At 45.8% G+C, this 18,813-nt stretch overlaps 1 protein-coding gene across 1 annotated transcript in view; it reads left to right on the forward strand.

The window, feature by feature from the left end:
• The window catches only part of SPOCK1 (SPARC (osteonectin), cwcv and kazal like domains proteoglycan 1), a 487,945-nt gene that overhangs the window by 331,851 nt on the left and 137,281 nt on the right, over nt 1–18,813 (forward strand). Inside the window, exon 4 of the mRNA XM_055302768.1 lies at nt 2,865–2,979. Coding sequence (XP_055158743.1) covers nt 2,865–2,979 — 115 coding nt within the window. The remainder of the gene's footprint in view (nt 1–2,864; nt 2,980–18,813) is intronic.

Raw genomic sequence — 18,813 nt, forward strand, 5'->3', positions numbered from 1 at the left:
ATCTTTCATTTGTAAAATGGGCACATTGACAGCTGCCACCTCTTCAGATGGTTTGGAAAACTAAATACGGTAATCCAGTTATAGGGCATGCTTCATTGCCTGCATCTCTGAAGAAGTGGATGTTATTTTTGTTATTATGAAGGGTTATTAATCATTCTGGGGACAAAAGGTTAAAAAAAAATCAGCAAACACCTATGAGGTGTGTCACATACATCAGATCTGTTTTAAGTACTCAAAAATACTAACTCATTTGGTCCTCCTGACAATCTAAGCAATAGCAGATGGTATTACCCACACTATGTGCAAGAGGCAACTGAGGTTTGAGTAAGCAGCAGAGCCAGCGTTCAAACTCAGAAAACACTAGGCCTGGGGTTTGCTCTTCTGTGCTATGCAAGTCTCACTTGGTTGCTTTGAGCCAGCACTGTCCATTGAGGACAATCTGGGCTGCAGTGTGGACATGGATGTTTGTGGGGTTGCCTCCAGAAAGAAAGAGAACCTCAAGTTTGGCCGTGAAGCTGGTCATGAGGTCCTCCAGCTTTTGCTGTCCATCACCCTGTCCATTTCCACCTCAGCAGCACACTCCAGTGAAAATCCCTAGGCTTCTGCAACCCTGAGCCCCTGTCATGGAAATGCCGAAGCTGGAACCTTGGCTGGGGTGGCCTGTGGTTTGGTCCCCAAGTCTCTGGTGATCCATACCATCTTACTTCCATCCCGTGGTGAGGAGAGATGGCGAAGCATTGGCATGGTTGTTGTTTGGGTCATCTGTAGTTATTGTACAGATTGGCTCAATTTTGCATGAGTCCTGGAAAGCCGGTTAGGGTTGCCTGGGCAGCCTCCCCAGGGTCAGTGGGTGACACTACAGGAAGTCCAGTGGCCTGAGCTTCTCATGGGGACATGCCCAGGACCAGGAGCGCTCTACCCGGGGCCAGGAAGTTCCCTCTGTGAGTTTCTGAGAGGCCCAGCCTTGGAGAACTCAGAGAACAGACCCAGGCCCCACTGCCCTTTGCCTCCCAGATGAAGCCCGCAGCTGAAGAGTTCGAAGTGAACACCCTGTCCCTGGGGCTTCCATCAGCCTCTTTTCTCGTCCTGTGGCTTGTTTCCCTATGCTAAGCTTTGGGCAGTGGGCAGTCCCTTGGGGAGTAGGCTGTGTCACGTGCTGCCCCTGGGCCTAGGCCCTGAGTCTTGCTGCAGACTTGACTGCCTGATGGTCATCCTGCCTGTGCTTAGGGCAGCTGAAGCTGCTGCAGGAGAGGGAGCCACCCTGAGCTACTCAGGCAGCAGAGCTGCCTCTGGATTCAGTGTCCTCAGGTCCCCTGGGAACTCCCCCACAGCCGCCTGAGACAGGAGGTCTTGAGGTTTGGGGCCTGCAGGGGCTGAGAGGAATCATGACCTCCCGGAGCTCAGGGGTGCCATGGTCCCTGAGAGACCCGGTGGTTGAGGGGATGAGGGCATTTCTCACGGAAGTTTTGCCCTCCCTGCTTGGGTTGCCACTTTTTTTAAAAAGGGTTTTATTTATTTATTCATGAGACACACACACACACACACAGAGGGAGAGAGAGAGAGAGAGAGAGAGAGAGGTAGAGACACAGGCAGAGGGAAAAGCAGGCTCCATGCAGGGAGCCTGATGCGGGACTCGATCCCAGGACCCCGGGATCACGCCCTGAGCCAAAAGCAGATGCTCAACCACTGAGCCCCCTAGGCGCCCCGGGATGCCACTGTGTTTAACCAGATATCTGTGTAGGGAGGACAGGGGGAAATATCACCTCCTCTGGCTGTGGAGAGAAGTTGTGAAAGATTTACTGCCGAATACGCTTTGGGCCTGGAGCTGGGAGATGGTGCAATTGCTTTTGTTTTGCAGAGAAGCGTTGTGGCCTCTCCTCTGCTCTGAGGAGCCCGTGTGCCTCCGCTTGCAGTGCCCTGACTGGGGAGGGCCCCCTGCCTGGCCCGTTCTGGGAAACACTGCAGTTGGATCTGCAGTTGTGGTAGACCCTTCCTCCACTGCCTGGGTTGAATCGACATTCCCTCCCTGCCCCCATTATTCCTGCCCACGGGCTGCACTCAGGAATCAGGTGGAGCCTCTTGCCATCACCCCGGATGCCTCCCTGCATTGGTGGTGTGTGTGGTCATCGTGCCTCAGTGGCCTTTTGTAACTTGTCTTTCCCAAACTCTTCTCCTCCTTCAAGATCCACTCACATATTAATGTTTCATGAATCCAGGCCCCAGAAATTGATCTCTGTGTCTCTCGAGCTCTGTTATCATTTTATATGCCCATCATGGCCCTTACCTCCTCCTGCCTCACACAATAAATATTTATGGGTCAACTTTCCCCCCTCCTTATTATATTGGGACTTTGTGTGGCACAAAATGGACTCACGCATCCCGAGGTTCCTCACAAAATGTAAAACAGGCTTATGGATGCACACAGTCCATGTTGATTGAACTGGAGCCAAAAAAGCTTTGTCCTCAAGGACTTTTTACGTTGTAAGGTATAAGTAAAGGTAGGCATGGATGAAGTCGTAAAAAGCAATTGCAGGCAGGTAACCAAAGAGGGAAAGGTAGCTCTTGGTCCTTCGAGCATGTAAGATTCTAAAGGATTTTTAAAGTCGTTCCTGCCTGAGGTGGAGAAGCTGAAACTCCCCAAAACACAATGGAATAACTGTCCTGATTGTGAAAAAGAGTAAGTGCCACAGACACAGAATTGCCCCTGGTTTCGGTATCTGATCCAATCCCCAACAGCCTCAGAAAATAGCACGGAGTGTGCAAGCATAAAGTCTATTTGTTTCCCACTTGTTTATTTGCATAGAAAGAAAAATTAAATATCCCTGGAAGTCCTGACGCCCCTCTTCTTGTTCTCTTTGACTCAGCCCTGGACCCCTCCAAAGACCCCTGCCTGAAGGTGAAATGCAGCCCTCACAAAGTATGTGTGACCCAGGACTACCAGACTGCCCTGTGTGTCAGCCGCAAGCACCTGCTCCCCAGGTAAGGCAGCAGGCTGGGAAGTGCCCTCCAGCTGACAGATCTGGGGGTAGGCCATCTCTGACAGGGGGGTGGGGGGGGATGACAGCAAGGAGGTGGAGGCAGGAGGAAAGCATGTGCTTCTGTCACCATTTTATATGGTATTTGGTGCCTGCAGTCCTTCTGGGTATGAATCTCAATTCTCAAACACAGGTCTGCAAAGAATTTCAATATCTGTATTTGCTTTCAATCAACTTTATATGTCTCTGAGCCCTCGTCTGAGCTGAAGAACAAAAAATCCCCTCTTGATCACGGTGGGGGGCATTCTTCCTTCCAGGATGGCCCCAGAAATCTAGGAGGCTTATAGCCAAAGAGCCGGCCTCTGGGCTTTAGTCTCCTGGTTACCACTCATGTGCCACTATGATCATCCTTGGAGGTTCCTTGTCTGCAGGCTGTCTGCTTTTGTGCCCGCAAAGATGCCTGTGGGCATCTTTGTCAGGCTGGATGCCCTGGTTTGGGGTCCTCCCTCCTCAGGACCACCACACCACCATTCCTCCTGAGGATGTGTCTTGCTATTTTCTCAGGATGCAGCACCTGATGTCTCATCTTCCCCACCCAGGACACAGTAGGTCTCCCCACTGGCCTTCAGGATCCTTGAAGCCTTTATCTGTTACCCTTACCTTCTCCCAGCCTTATCCATCCAGTGGGCTTAGGCTTCTGTAGGTGACAGAAAGTCTTTGAATTTGGGCTACATATACTGTCAGTCCTATAAAAATATTCGAAAAAAGAACCAGCACATGTGTGAACCCCTGCCCCCCCACACACACACATGAGACTTCTTTTAACAGTGGGGTTGGGTTGGTGTGGGTGGGAGAAAGGTGATTTCAGTGCCTGTTCACCCTTCTTCTTGTCCTGCTGTGTGGTGGTGAAGTGTAGCCATGAGCACTGGAATTAGTTTGGGATTTGGCAATGCGATCTTCCATCCACCTGTGCAGTGCCAGAACCTCAGGAAAGAAACACAGCCTTTCTGGAACATGGCTCCCACAGAAAGGTGCCTCTTCTAGCTTCTGTTCCTTAGCTCTATTTTGACCCTGGGCCCACACAGGAAGGGTTCTGTCCCTTCCCACACTTTTTTTTTTAAATATTTTATTTATTTATTTGAGAGAGAGAGAGAGTGAGCTTGAGCGGGGCAAGGAGCAGCAGGAAAAGCAGGCTCTGTGATGAGCAGGAAACCCAATGAGAGGCTCCATCCCAGGACCCTAGGATCTTGACCTGAGCTGAAGGCAGACGGTTAATTGACTGAGCCACCCAGGTATCGCCCACCCATTCCTGCACTTTTTTTCTTTTTTTTTTTTTTTTAAAGATTTTATGTATTCATGAGACCCAGATAGAGAGGCAGAGACCCAGGCAGAGGGAGAAGCAGGCTCCTTTCAGGGAGCCCGATGTGGGACTCGATCCTTGGACTCCAGGGCCAAAGGCAGATGCTCAATCACCCAGCCACCCAGGTGTCTCTTCCCACACTTCTTGAAGTATAGGCAATGCTCATCCCTTTGGCTGCTCCTCTTAGGACATGTTCTAATTTCCTTCAGTTTCCTAAATGGTTTCCTCTGAGCCTGCCTGGGAAGCTCCATCATGGTCCAGCAGAAAAATCCTCTGGAGCAGAGCCCTCACCCTGTCTGCATCTGCAAAGCTAGTCCCTGCAGCTCCTGACCCAGCCTCCATGGCCACCTAAAAACAGTCATCCTTGGTGTCTGTAAGACTGAGATGCAGGGTATAGTGTGTTTTGCTCTTTCCCACAGACAGGAATCTTCTCCCTGGAAGTAAAGGTAGATCTCATCCCTGAACCCTGGCATGTGCCAGGTCTTGTACTTAGCACCACATCCTTGAGTTCTTCCAGCCATTTTCTCAGGCTGGTATTTATTTTTGTTTCTACTCTGAAAATGAGAGAAGCGAGATAAAGAGAGGCATTAGCAATTGGCTTATACATCTAGTAAGTGGTAGCCAGGATTCAGACCCAGGACTATCCAGCTCCAAAGCTTGTTTCCCATTACTACCGTGTGTTGGCTTCTCCCTTTGTCCTGTCCTCATCTATCCCTTCATTCACTGTCATTTCACAGAAAGGTATCGAGTACCTCCCATGTGCCAGGCTTGCATTACACCCTACAGCTACATACTTCTCTACCCTGGAGGAAAACCAACTTTGCTGTGGAGTGGGATATAAAAACACTTGGTTGTTATTATTACTAGAAAATGTTCTTAAGGCATATGTACTCCGAGAAAGCTATCTTAGGTTCTCTTGCTGTGGGTGATGGGGCCTCTTTTGCCACAAATGCCCAAATGCCCTAATGCCCTTTCTGGGACAGCCCTCTAGGTTTCAGCCATCTGGTAGTAGATGTGTGTGTGGGTGTGCAACATGGATGGTCTGTTGCCTGTTTCCTCCTGGAACATAGCCCCTCTGTAAGTCCACCCAGGAGATTTTCAGCATGACACTCAAATCTGTGCAAGGTGGAGGTGGGAACCAGGCACGTTCAGGTGGATGTGGTGTTTGTCTGGGCTTGCCGTGTTTCCCTGTGGGAAGTACCACCAGTTCTTTGCTTGCATTGAAAGTGTAATCCTCGTCTCCCACATCTCCTGGTGGCCACAAAATTACAGTGACTAAGAACACAAATTAGGGAATGAGACCAATCTGGGCTCCATTCCCAAGCTGGCTACTTACTTCCTTGCTCGGTGACCTTGGCAGATTACTTTGCCTTTCTGAATTGGTGCTTTATCATCTGTAGAATGGATTTGATGAAAATACTTACCCATTATTCTTTCCTCTTTGTTGGGAGACATCCTCTAGAAATTCTTAGGAGAGTTTACGGGTAGTAAGTATGGTTAGTTCTTGCACAGGGTATTTTGTGCATGCATGTTCTTGTCTGAGAGTTTGATGAGATGCAGGTGCATCACATGATAATGGCTGGTCTTTCAGTTGCTAAACAAATTATGATCATACTTACTGTCACTGTCTCACTCATTCTGAAAGGTCAGCCAGGAAACCCCACAGTTGCATGCTCCTGAAAAGGCAGCCCCTCCAGGTGCCCTGCCTCCTTACCAGTATGACTGTGCCTGCTTTTCCTTCCTTCTGGAGGAAGCTGTGAGGTTTAGCATGAGGATTATGGCATCATTACTTCTGCCCACTTTGTGATTCACAGCAGGTAAGGACTAAGAAGACGACCGCATTTCTCATGATAGGGACCTTTTGTTCATTGGAAAAACAGCCCAAAGAGGAGGCTGTGATTGAGACAGCATGCCCACTCCCTTATCAGAACCTGGGAAGTGGTCTGAGCCAGGGAGGCTCAGCAGCGGTGTTGGCTGCAGTGGTGGGGCCCCCTTTCCCACCTCCCTCTTGGAGGCTGAATTACTCGGCCTGCCATATCAGCCAAGTGCACACCTCTTCTTAGGGTCTTGGACACCTTCTCAGATGAAACATCTGTCCTGCTGCATTATGCTTCAAGGGTCCCCTCTGACCAAGGAGATGGTGTTGACAGCTCTATTTATTCATCAGTCAGGGAAGTAATCTTTCTCTCCGTGAAATATCTGTAGACAGTCCCATCAGCCAATCTGGCCTCTGCAGCAGCTCAAGAGGTAAATCCCGCCTGCCAGATAGTCAGCAGTGCACACACGTGGAGAGGCGGCTGGACCAGCCTTCAGCTGATTGTGAGGCTACAGATTCAGGCTGTCTTGTCAAGTGTATTGAGACAGAGCATGGTGAGCACATCAGTGAGAGAATTTCATTAGCTTTCCTTGCCCACAGAGATTGAGCCAGGGAAGAAGCTGTTTGACATTCACATCTTTGACCACAGAGTGTCTGGGTGGATGGGCCAGCATTTTGGTGGGGTGCCAAGTGGGGCAAGCAGTCTCTCTCTGCTGGAATATCCTTTATTAGGGTCGTATTTGGATATGGGTTTGCATTTGGATTCATCTAGAGGCTTCAGCTAATCTCACATTTTCTTTGGAGAATTCTCCTTGGAAATTCTTTGTTTCACCTCTTCCTACTATCGAGCCACACTGAATGGGCTCAGGAGAGGGTGAATTCTGGGTTGTGTGTTCACCTTTTAGGTTCTCCAGAGAGGCCATTTATGCACCAGGAAGGCTGGCTGGAGTAGGAAAGCCTTCTCTGAAATAACTTTTTAAAAATATCTTAATTGATTTTTGATATAACAATCTTTGATGCTTATTGTAGGAAACACTAAAAATACAGAAAAGTAAAAAGGAACAGGAAATAGGCAATGGTCACACAAGCTAAAAACAGTAATTAAACATTCCAGCACATTCCCTTCCATTGTTTTTTTCTACTTATGGGTTTTATCCATTGGTTTGTTCTTCTTACAACTTGATCATCAAGGGGTGCCTATCCTATATATAAAAATTTGGACTCTCTTCAGTTAATTTTTATAAATGAGTGTTTTTATGATATATAACTCTTTGTAGATATAAATTTTAAAGATTATATGACATAGTGTACAGAAGAATAACTTGAAATGGATTATAGACCTAAATATGAGCTAAGAATATAAAACTTTTGGAAGAAAAGAGTAGTAGCTTTGGATTTGACAGAGATTACTTAAATAGGTAAAAAGGCATGAACCATAAAAGCAAATAATAATAAATATCATTCCATCAAAATTAAAAAACTTGATCTTCAAGAAACACAGTAATAAAATGATAAGCCATACTAAGAGAAAACATTGTAAAACACAGATCTTACAAAGGTTTGCATCTGGATCATACAGCGAAAGCATATGTCCCTACAAAGACTTACTCATGAATATTCACAGCAGCTTTACTTGTAATAGCCAAGAGCTAGAGGCAACCCAAAGGTCCATCAACAGGTGAGTGGATAAACAAATGGTGGTATATCCATACAGTGGATGACTACTCAGCAATAAAAAGAGATAGGCTATTGATGCATGCAATGTCATGGATAAATTTCATAATAACTACGCTGAGTGAAAGGACATAGACCAAAAAAAAAAAAGAATATGTACTCTATAATTTCTATTTACCTGAAATCCTAGAGAATGCAAACTAATCTGTGGTGATAGAAAGCAGATCATTGGTTGTCTAGGAGAATAGAGCGGTGGGGTGTCTGAGCATTCTTTAAATCTAGATAATACAGAATGGATCTTTGGGGAAATAGTTACACTCTGGTATTAGATGCGAAAAATCCCACTGGCAAAAGAACTCCTTGAGGGATGAAGAGTTTTTAATGCAGCAATGTGTTATTCTTCCTGACTTAAGTTTAGAAATATTGTCATAGGCTGTCTTAAAGAAAATGACCTCTCAGGAAACAAGCATGGACAAAAAGTCATAGAACCCACTGAGGGCTCCACCCTTAGGGATTCACTGCCAGTCAAGGTGGCTGCTGCTGATTTATTGCTCTTGCTGGGCAGGAGCTGGAGGTGGGATTCTCCCTACAGAGCAATGAACATTGATTTTACCTCTCTGTTACCATTGATTTTCATTTGGAGAATGGAAAATTGAAGCATTTGTTTTAAGCCTTGCAGACAAGCCGCATTCTCAAATTCGGCAAGTGTATTGTGAACAGGAGGAGAGGGTGTCAGGATGGGACTTAGAATATCTGAGCGTACCCTTGGAAGCCTTCTGGGAGCAGTGGGAACTAATCTGTTTTTAAATAAGGAGCCGACGGCCAGTCTTCCCAGTGGGCTAGGCCTCTCCAAAGTAATGGCCCTTTATCTCCGCTTCCTAATTATCTGGAATAACAACGAATTCTCTGCACCAGCGAAGAATTCAGATTGAGTCCAGGCTCGTGGTACTGTAGACCAATCTGAGAGCTTTCTGTCTTTTATGTGAACTTGGAAAGAAGAATCAAAGTGTTTGAGGTCAGAGAGAAGTACATGACAGAATGTGCCTCAAATACCAAACTCTCAGAGGATATTTGAAAGGATGGTGGTTATTTCATCTCAGTTTTGTTTTACAACAAAGCACTGCTTCCTGCTACAGGGGCTTTGAACGGGTTGATTATACATACGCATGTCTGTCTGGGTTTGGCAGACACATGGCCACATGGCAAGTGGGTGATTCGTAGGTGTCTGCATGGCATTCTGGTACCTCCCACCTCGGGACCTTGCCAGTTACCAAAGTGCGATCATGCTTGTATCCCGCATTACATTTTTATCTTTAGAGAGCTCACACTTCTTCTCCAAGAGGCCTGCGCATTGCCTTGTGTTCTATTTTAACCTCAGGAGATGTTCCTTTTCCCCCCTTCTCTGGGCCTGGGTAGAGCTCTGATGAGGGCTTGGTGCTGTTTCTAGGCCGTTGGTGGAATTTATGCAGCTGAGTTTTGGGTTTGAGGCCACTTCTGAATCAGCCACCTTATTAAACAGGAAAACCATTACTGTGATCTCTTTACCCATGGTCACTGAGGAAAACAGAGGGAAAGTGGTTGGTTTGAGGGACACTGCTTCTTGGCCACCTACCATGTTAGACACACTTGGCAGAAGGGATAGTGCCAACTTCTCGCAGTAGTTGTATAGGTCTGCATTACAATTGCCATTTTCTTAAAGACATTAATTAATTAATTAATTTATTTATTCACTCATTCATTCATTTGTTCATTCATTCAGAGATAGTGACAGAGATAGCTAGAGCACAGGCTGCTGCAGGACGGGGGTAGAAGGAGAAGTAGACTTCCCACTGAGAAGGGAGCCCAACATGGGGCTTGATTCCAGGACCCAAACCAAAGGCAGACACTTAATTGACTGAACCACCCAGGCACCCCTATGATCCCCATTTCACAGATGGGATTATTGAGGTTCTGTCAGTAACTACGTTACTGGCAAAGGGCCCATAAAGGGCAGATTTGAACCAGAATGGAGGACTATCCCAAGGCCACCTTTGCTGTAGAATCATGGGTGTGAGCTCTAACTGGCTTTTTCCATCCGTACTAAAGCCCACCATCAACTAGCCAACCAGCCAGCCTGCTCTTGGCCCTTGAGGTTGTGTGTGTGGACTGGTGACCTGTCCTAATTCCTGCACCTCACAGACCCATGGTAGGGGCCTGGGAACACCTGATTCCTCCTTTTCTGTGCCCAAAGTGGTAATTCTGGGCTCATTTTTACCCTTTGTGATTTTCCTGAAAGGTGTCATTGAAACCATGTGTCACTTAAACGTAAAGAGGTATTTATTTACTTTAAACGACAGACTTTTTTTTTTTTTTAAATGGAAGTATCGTGTGCCTCTGCTTGTAAGGACCTGGCTGCTTCTGGGGACCTCAGTGAGCAAGATTTCATAACTCAAGCAAACCAGTTACTTTCTCTATTCCTTTGTTTTCCTCTTTGAAATTGAGAGTATTGATTACACAGGCTTGACAACAAGAGCAGCAGAGAGAAAAAGCAATTCATAATGGAGATGTGAGTAATTGTGTAGAATTTTTAGTCCCTTGGAACAAAGGGGATGAAGTGAAAGGCAGATCTTATTTTGTAAGGCAGGTTCACTAGGCGAGTTTTATAAACACATTAAAATCATGACTGTCGGTAAAATTTACCAGACCCAAATTTGGCCCTGCCTTGTTTTCCCTTTATTTATTTATGTTTTAAACTTTGCCAATGCCACACAGGTTAAACCTGAAGATGGAGGGCAGATGAGGGCAGCTACTGTGAGAGTAAGCAAGCTCTCCCAGAGAGTCTGATGGCATCTTGCCTGGCTGGACAGTTGTTTCTGACTGTGACTTTTAGGGTCCAGAGCCTCTGCCCTGCCAGAGCCCTCTCCAGCCCCCACCACCCAGGTGCTCATCTCTCCCTCCCCGGTTGCACTGCTCCAGAAGCCCTTTCCAGAGAAGGTAGTTCATATTTCCGGTCGACCCTAAGTGCACTGGATCATTTTCTTTTCTTTTTACCTTTTTTTTTTTTTTTTGCCACATTCTCTTTGTAGGAAATTGGAAAGTTTTTTTTATCATTGAATCCCCAGAATGTGCATGTGCCCAGGTACAGAACTTTTGGAAAGCTAGAAAGCCAAGAGTCTGTGGAATTGGGCCAGGGACTGATGTTAACACTGCCCTCCTGACTCCTACCTCTGTGTCTGAGAGAGCCTGAGTGAACCACGCTGTGCTGGGGGGTCTCCCCAGGATAACAGGCTGCAGTTGCTCTGTTTATTGATGTCCTGGCCTATTAAGAGATGGGCAGAGAGGCATATTTCATGCATCAGATTCAAGTGGATTAGAAAGAGGAAGTTGAGGTGGGGGTGCAGGTTTCAAGGAGGTTATCACTAGGTGTGATTCCCACCAGGGCTCAGGGCATGCTGGGAAGCACACAGGTGTGAAGCATTACATCAGCATGTCCATCCCTAAACACCAGGAAACAGACAAGCTCAAACCCCGCTGCAGCTCACTGAAGATGTTCTGTGGCTTGTGCCTCTTGGGGGCCCTTGATGGTATCCAGAGAGAGGAGTATCAGGGTGGGAGGGGGGGACCAAAGCGCATGTGGTCCTTCACAAAACACATCATCTTCTTTTACACAAGGGGTGAGATTGAATTTTCTCACTTGGACTAACTTCTGCTTTAATTTTCTGAAATCTCTTTCCTTTACCTTTGTTATTAATAAATCTGCTGTGGACTGCTTGCTTTTCTGCCGAAACTCATCAAGATCTCAACTCGTAGGTTTTCAGTTTAGACATTTTATATCCGATTAATTCAACCAATGAACCATGAAAGGCATTCTTTATGGATATCAGGCACCATAGTAGGGCCCATCTGGGGCACTGAGCATGCAGGTTCTGGGGCCAGAAAATGGACTCAGGATGATTTAGATGAGCATCCAAAGCTATCTTTAGAAGTACTTTTGTTTACAATAGAATGTTCTCAGGCTAATGTCCTGTCTTTAATGTTCCTCATGGAAAGGGTGGGCAGAGGGCAAGACCCTCCATGCACAGAGGGACAGGAGAGATGAAAATTGATTAGTTTGGGGACTTTGGTACCTTTCCAAGGCACTCTCTTAAATGATGTTTTTAATGGGCACACACTGAAACGGATGTGGCTCTATTACTGAGCTGGGAAAGGCCTTCTTTTCAGTCTGTCCATGGTTACCATGGCTGGAGATGCTGGTGTGTCCTGCTTCCTGCTGAACCGCAAGTGGCGCTTTTCACTACCTAATGGGGAGAGAGGAAGCCCTGGCTCAAACTTCCCTTGGCTATGAGTAATTCTCCAGTGGAGGGCAAAATGGCAGAGCTCTGGTCCTGCCTGGAATTGGAGTCTTCCTCTTGGTGGATGCCAGGGGAGGCCATCCATGGATACGGTGATGGTGACCAAGGGCTTCAGGACTTGAATCCCTCCTGTCATGATTTTGGCAGGACTAGCCCTCAGGAAACAGCTCACGTACAACAGTGATGGTAGATTGAAGGTCATTAATTCAGAATCCACTAAGTTGGAGTCTGTGATAATTTCTTGATTTAACAAATATTTATGGTGTCTTCCATTTGCCAGACCCTGCTGCGTGTTTGGAATTCTGTGATGAATGGACATAATCTAGCTTTACAGAGAGTAACGTCTACAGGAAAAGAGAGATAAAAAAAGAAATTAAGAATCTAATAAGAGAGGATAAGAGCAGGATGAGGTAGGATAAGAGCAGGATGTCGTAATGGCATCCCTGCAGTTGTGTGGCAGAGGTGTGGGGTCAGGGCAAGGCTGCCCCGAAGCCCATCTTCTCCATAAGGGCTACTCTGCCCTGGAGACACTTTCCTACGCTAAATCTCCCATTTCCTTATGAAATGCCTGTGGCATTGTGACAAGGAAACAGAAGGCATGGTGTTGGTGCCTAGTAGATGCTCAATTTAAGTTAATCTCCTGTCTGAGTCTTTAGTTCCTCAGATGGAGGAATAGCCCTTGCAGACCTTGCAGAGTTGCTCAGGCCTACTCGAGATCACACAGGCAATGGCTCAGCTGTTGTTAACCTTCTGGATGGTATCAGTTGTCCTGATTGGACAGACAGCTGTCCAATTGGCAGTGTGGGATCTTCCCTGCTGGCAGAATGCACACCCCACTCCTTGTTACACTCACTCCCCTTACTTGCACTGCCCACACTCCCTCTGGAACATAAGCTCAGGTCTTGGCACATGTTGGTGACATACTGAGTGGACGAGTGGGTCAGTTCAGCCAAGAAAGAAGCTGGAGATGCAGGGCCAGACTGGTGTCTTTAATTAGGAGCTCTGAGAGGTTAGCTAGTCTCTCTCCAGCTCTCACTCACTGTGTGAGGCACCTTCCTTATAGTGAGTTGAGTGGCTTTTCTGTTGGTAACTCCTGCACATTAGTCCAGGGTCTACTGTGGAACAGCACTGGACTTGTACATTTATCACTCCCTGTGCCAGCACATTCTGTAGTATCATGTCTGTACGTGGGAATAGCTGGGAACCTGACTGAGGTTATCTCAGAGTGACTGGTGATAAAGGGCTGCAGGGCACATCCAAGGGACTTGGACATAGGACCACACATGCTCAGAAGAAAGCATAGGGTGTCTGAGAGAGCCTCAGAGGGAGGTGGCATGTGAGTGGACACTTGCAAAAGGGAGGGAGGATAGTGGTAGGGGAAGGTCAGTGTGAGAGAAGACCCAGGCCAGTGGAGTTAGCCTTAGTTCCTGGCCACCTATCCAGAAAATTCTCTGCTGGTGAGGGCCACAGAGCCTTGTCAGGGCTCTGCTTCTTTCATATGACAATGTAAAGAAAGCCTTCAGATCAGGGGCAAAATGATAGTACTGATGGGGCTGCTTCTACCTCCTTCAGAGCTTTAGGGGAATAGCCAGCTATTGATGGTGTGGAGATGGTGTGGGTGATGGTGCTCATCTTCTCAAATGCCATGTGCCTGTCAGCTTCCTGTCTGTCTCTGGGCCTGTCTTGAAAACAGCAGTGTCCCTGATCTTGCTGTCTTCCTACTTCTGCTTCATCTTGCTAGCTTGTTCTTCCCAAGGTAGATCATACACATATGGGTGTTCTTTCCCTCGTACACAAGCTCATAAGAATTGTCCCCCACCCCCAGGAATGCAAGCAAATATTTTCTAAGATGATAGCAGAGCCGACAGTGGAATTGTGTGCACTTGCACACGCCCTTGTGGGCACACCTGAGCTTTAAAACAACTAGCTGGAAGCTGTGTTAGCAGAACCCTCAGTTCTTTGGGCCCCTTCTGCAAAGAGTCAGGATTCTGAATGCTCGAGGAGGGAAACCAAATGAAATTCTCGGCCTTGGGCTTGCTTGTGCATCATTTGATTTTTCCCAATTAGCCTGTCCATTGCTAACGATTTCCACTAAGATCTCAGGGCTGGAACAGGACCTCTCTTTATTGGGCCAGCACATCAAGAACAGTAAAACAAATCAAACAGGGATGCTGAAGGTCAGCGGGTAATAGTCACAGTTTCTTTTCTGCCCCCTTTTAGGGAGAATGGATTTTTAAAACTGAATACACCACTCTCCAATCTCCTATGGGAATAAAGGAGGCTCAACTGTTCACTCACATTTACTTACGTTACGCATGCGGGCTGTCATTGCTTGTAGGCCATGTTCATTCCCTGAGCTGAACTCTGAATTAAAACCCTACCATCAGTGCCTCCCAGCTCCCCTTGGTGCCCCTGGCCATGCTCTGTCACTCTCTTAATGGGAGATGACTGCAGACCAGAGTCTCCAACCCATTAGCGGAATTTCCATCATCACATCAACCCGCTAATCTTCCTGATCCGGTCAGGAAACACTCAGAGCAGAGTCTAGGCTAAAAGTAGGTTTGATGAGGATCCCTGGACAAATATATTAAGTTCCAAGTATAAGGAAACCTCGACTTCACATAATGTTGAGAAAAGTGAGAAAGATGAGAGATCTGCATTTGTCTTCTGGCACATTCCTTTTCTTCTTGCCCTTTTGGCCACACACGTGGCTTCTGACCCTCATAAATGTAGAAGGACTGGGAGGGGTGAGTTTCTGAAACAGATGGCATAATTTCATGGGACGTAGAGATTTTCCTGGATGAGGTAGCAGTCTGTGAGAATCTTTACTGTATCAAGGTATATGAGTAAAGGAGTTCAGGTAACACCTCCCTCACATCAGTGCAGGCATTCAGAGTAATTAAATAGGACCATAGTGGTGACATGGGACGTGTGTTAGAAGTCTATCAGTTACAACGTTAGCATCATCTTTGAATTCTGGGCCCAATTTCTGGCACATAGCAGGTATTTATTAAGTGTTTATTGAAACAGCAAAGACTGTGTTAGAATTCTAGCTCTGCTTAAACCCTCAAAATAATTTGGGAATTTAGTTCGGATACAGTGATCAGACCCCTTAATCTTCACTGAAATATTTGAGGCTGCATCACCTTTATTTGGGTAAGCTAAGCCCCTTTATTCCCAGCCCTCCTTCCTGCACTGAGGAGAACTTTACTCCATTCCAACCCCCCTAGCTTCTGCAAACATGACCAGAGACCTGGGGGACCCCTCAGGTGTGGGTTTGGCAGCATGCAATTCCTTAGAAATTCTGAAAATGCATTTCATGTTTTAGATTTGGAACAAATGAGACAAAAGCAGTACATTATTGCCATTGAGTTAGACATTAGCCATCCAGAGTCACAAAGCAGAAATTCCCTTTCTCATACCCTCAGGCCTCTCTCACTGACAGAGTGTGCTTTCATCACCACTTTGAGTTCATTTCCATGGTCTCGTCCGGTGTTTTTGGAAACTCTCATCTGGCTATTGAATCTTCTCATCTATGAAAAGTAGAGGCATCCCTAGCTGCCTCAGCCATGACACAGCTCAGGTGACAGGCAGGTCAGGGAGACTCGAGTTGACATTGACATACATCTGGAAAGATGTTCCTGCTTCTGGAATTGCCTACATTTTTTTTTGTGGCATATACTTTTTTTGGTGGCCCTGATTCTACTCTAAAACTGTAAAATAGGCACTTTTCCTATGGGTTTAAAGGTGATTGAGAAGTCTTTTTGTTGATGGTCTGGAAGCATGCCCATGAACCAAGGGCTTTTTCCTCATTCCAGGACATCTGTCTCTACTAAGGTATTTGAGCTTGACATGGAATATGTTATGAGCCTCACTGACCTTACCTGGGTCAAGTCAGATGGAGGAAAGCCACACAGAGATGCTGACTTTCCTGTGGTTGACTTGCCAGCTTGAATCAGTGGATCAGTCGGTGCTTCACCCTGAGGACTGGGACCCACCATGCGAGTGTGGTCCTTCCTGTCTCTGCAGGTCTGCTCTGCTCCTGAAGCCTCCCCAACTTACTCCCCAGCACAGCTTCCCATGTTCACCATATCTTTTCTCCCTCTTGGGGATGTTGGAAGGGGTAAATGAGACACATTACTGCATAAAGGGCTTAAAGCAATACCTGAAACTTAAAGCTTAAAACATGTCAGTTACTGTTGGTGGTAGTAATAGTATCAGGGGGACAGTACGTCCTCACTAAATGCATAGCTGCTGTTATGTATCTGCCATTTAAATTTCAGGCATCTGTAAGCAGCATGTCTTTGTACCACATGGGTGCCCGGTGGCACTTAGGACATTCCTAGGCACACCGTAGTTTTAGTCCATGAATACTGAGAACTCTTCCTCTTGTTCTTTGATGGGTATCTGTACATTAGGAAAATTGGACTCTCTTGGGACAGGATCTTGTGTCTGTATTCTTCTTCCTTTGGAAGAGGATGGAGACTCATGAGCCCATGGATACCAGGATGGAGAGTGTCTGACATGAGAGCCCGTTTCTGTCATCAAAGCAGCTTTTGTAAATGACACAGGCCATTATGCTCGTCCTGTATAATTTTATGACTTTGTATAATGACTCAAATAACCCTAACAACAGAGGAATTATAGCATCATTTTACATGACAGATTATTTCAGTAGTTAACATGTTTTTCATTTCAATTAACATCATTATTTTGTCTCTGGTTCAAAATAGCCACCACGTCAGCTATCTGAGTATCTTCCATCCTTGTTTTAGAAGCAATTAGTTCTGATTTTGCAAACAAATTCAAACTTATTTTTGAATGGGCAGTTTGATATTAACAAGACAATAAAATGCTTGTGATGCTGGCTGCCAGCAAACAAACACTGGGATTACTGGAAAGGGACCCTTCTTGGGTGGGGTTCTCCATGGGCTCTGTGCTGACAGGTCTGCTTTAGAGAGCTGATGAGAGAATAAACACAGAACAGAAGGAAAGGTCCTGAGAGTGTGGCTGGCTGTTTCGTAAGTCTCACGTTTCTCCCCTTTGTAAAAAAGGGGCTAATGATAACATCTACTGTCAGAGGGTCGTGGTGCATGAGGAGTCAGGGAGATGTATTCAGGGCACTTAGACTGGCAGGTGATAGTCACACCAAACTATTAAAGTCCTGCTACTGTGACTTAAGATCTAGAATCGCTTCACTCTTTGACCATCTGTTCACACAGAGTAAAGCAATTTTATTTAAAGTTATGCAAACCTGTGAGAATACCAGGGTATTATACCATGAAGGACCCTTCTTCAATAACCAAGAGAAAAAAAAAGTCAACCTTCCTACATATGCTGTTAGCAACCCCCACCCCCAGTATATCCTTGAAATTTTTTGAACACAAACTATTGAATTTCATTGTGCAGGATGGATGTGAGGAAATGTATATTTGCACATCTACCACCTAAAAAATAATTCCAAATGTGTCTGTCCTGCCATTATTTTGCCTTAAGCCTTGGCTATGGTCCTACTCTGGCCATGGCCAAGTGAAATGCTGGATCACAACTGATGTCATCAAATATCTCCTTGGTGTCAATTGTGGAGAATTGGCAGGAGATGGGACTTGCCTTGATTGGTGAGGGTGTAGGGACATCTGAGTGAGGAGCAACAGGATCCAGTGGGAAGCAAGAGCAAGAAATTCTTGGACTTGAGGGTTAAGGTTAACTTTTCCAGGAACTAGGACAGAACATGTTGGAAAGAATGGTCACAATCTGGCCAGTCTTGCTTGTAGCTGCTGCCCTCTTGTAAGAGTGTGAGTTGCTCTTGTAAATAATATGTACACTAATAAGTTTATTTATATACACTTAAGAGAAATCCTCTGAGTGGTGTTCCAAAGAATCATTTTGGCAGACATAAGTCTTAAAATTGAAACTATTAACATGTGATTCTGTGTTGTGCTGTTAACTTGCTAGAAAATCCAGAGGTCCCATCATTTGAATACTACTCAATAATGTTTCCTGACAATTTCCATTGTTTGGACTTTCACTTCAGGCTAGATTTCTTTATAAATAATACTAAGCCTAATATTTACTTTTAGTTTAAAAAACATGTAAATATAGTGAAGAATATAGAGAAACTTACTATTTCAGCAGTTCTTGAGGATTCCTGAGAATTGTGATTTTTCATTCCTAAACCTAAAAATTGATATCTGCTAGGAATTTAGAACCACTCCCATCAGAGGTCCTTAGCCAGCTTGGGAAGTGGTTCAACCTCTGGAATAGGAGGATCCTTTAGGCCCTGAGATGCAGAGGAGAATTCCCTCCACACTTCTCAGTTGTCTTTAGAAATTTTTGCTAATTGTTGTTTTTTCAAGTTTGACTCAGGATTTTTGGGTCTCTTGAGTTCTTGTTGCTTAAAATCACATGATATGTTATTGTCTGTTTAGTGCTAGTAATTTCCAGAGATAAAGGGAGAAAGTTCTAAAGGTCTAGATTAATAGAGTCACTTTTTTCACTGAACAAACTCATACATTGAGAGTTGACTATGTTTCCAAGCCCCAGGCGCACAAAAATGGTAAGACCCAGTCATTTCCCTTGAGGCGTGCACAGTTCATTGAGGAAGATAGACTCAAAAAGGACTGCTTTATGTAACAGTGGATGTCACAGCTGGGTCTG

This window comes from Nyctereutes procyonoides, unplaced genomic scaffold, assembly GCF_905146905.1.
Source record: "Nyctereutes procyonoides isolate TBG_1078 unplaced genomic scaffold, NYPRO_anot_genome, whole genome shotgun sequence".
NCBI lineage: Eukaryota > Metazoa > Chordata > Mammalia > Carnivora > Canidae > Nyctereutes > Nyctereutes procyonoides.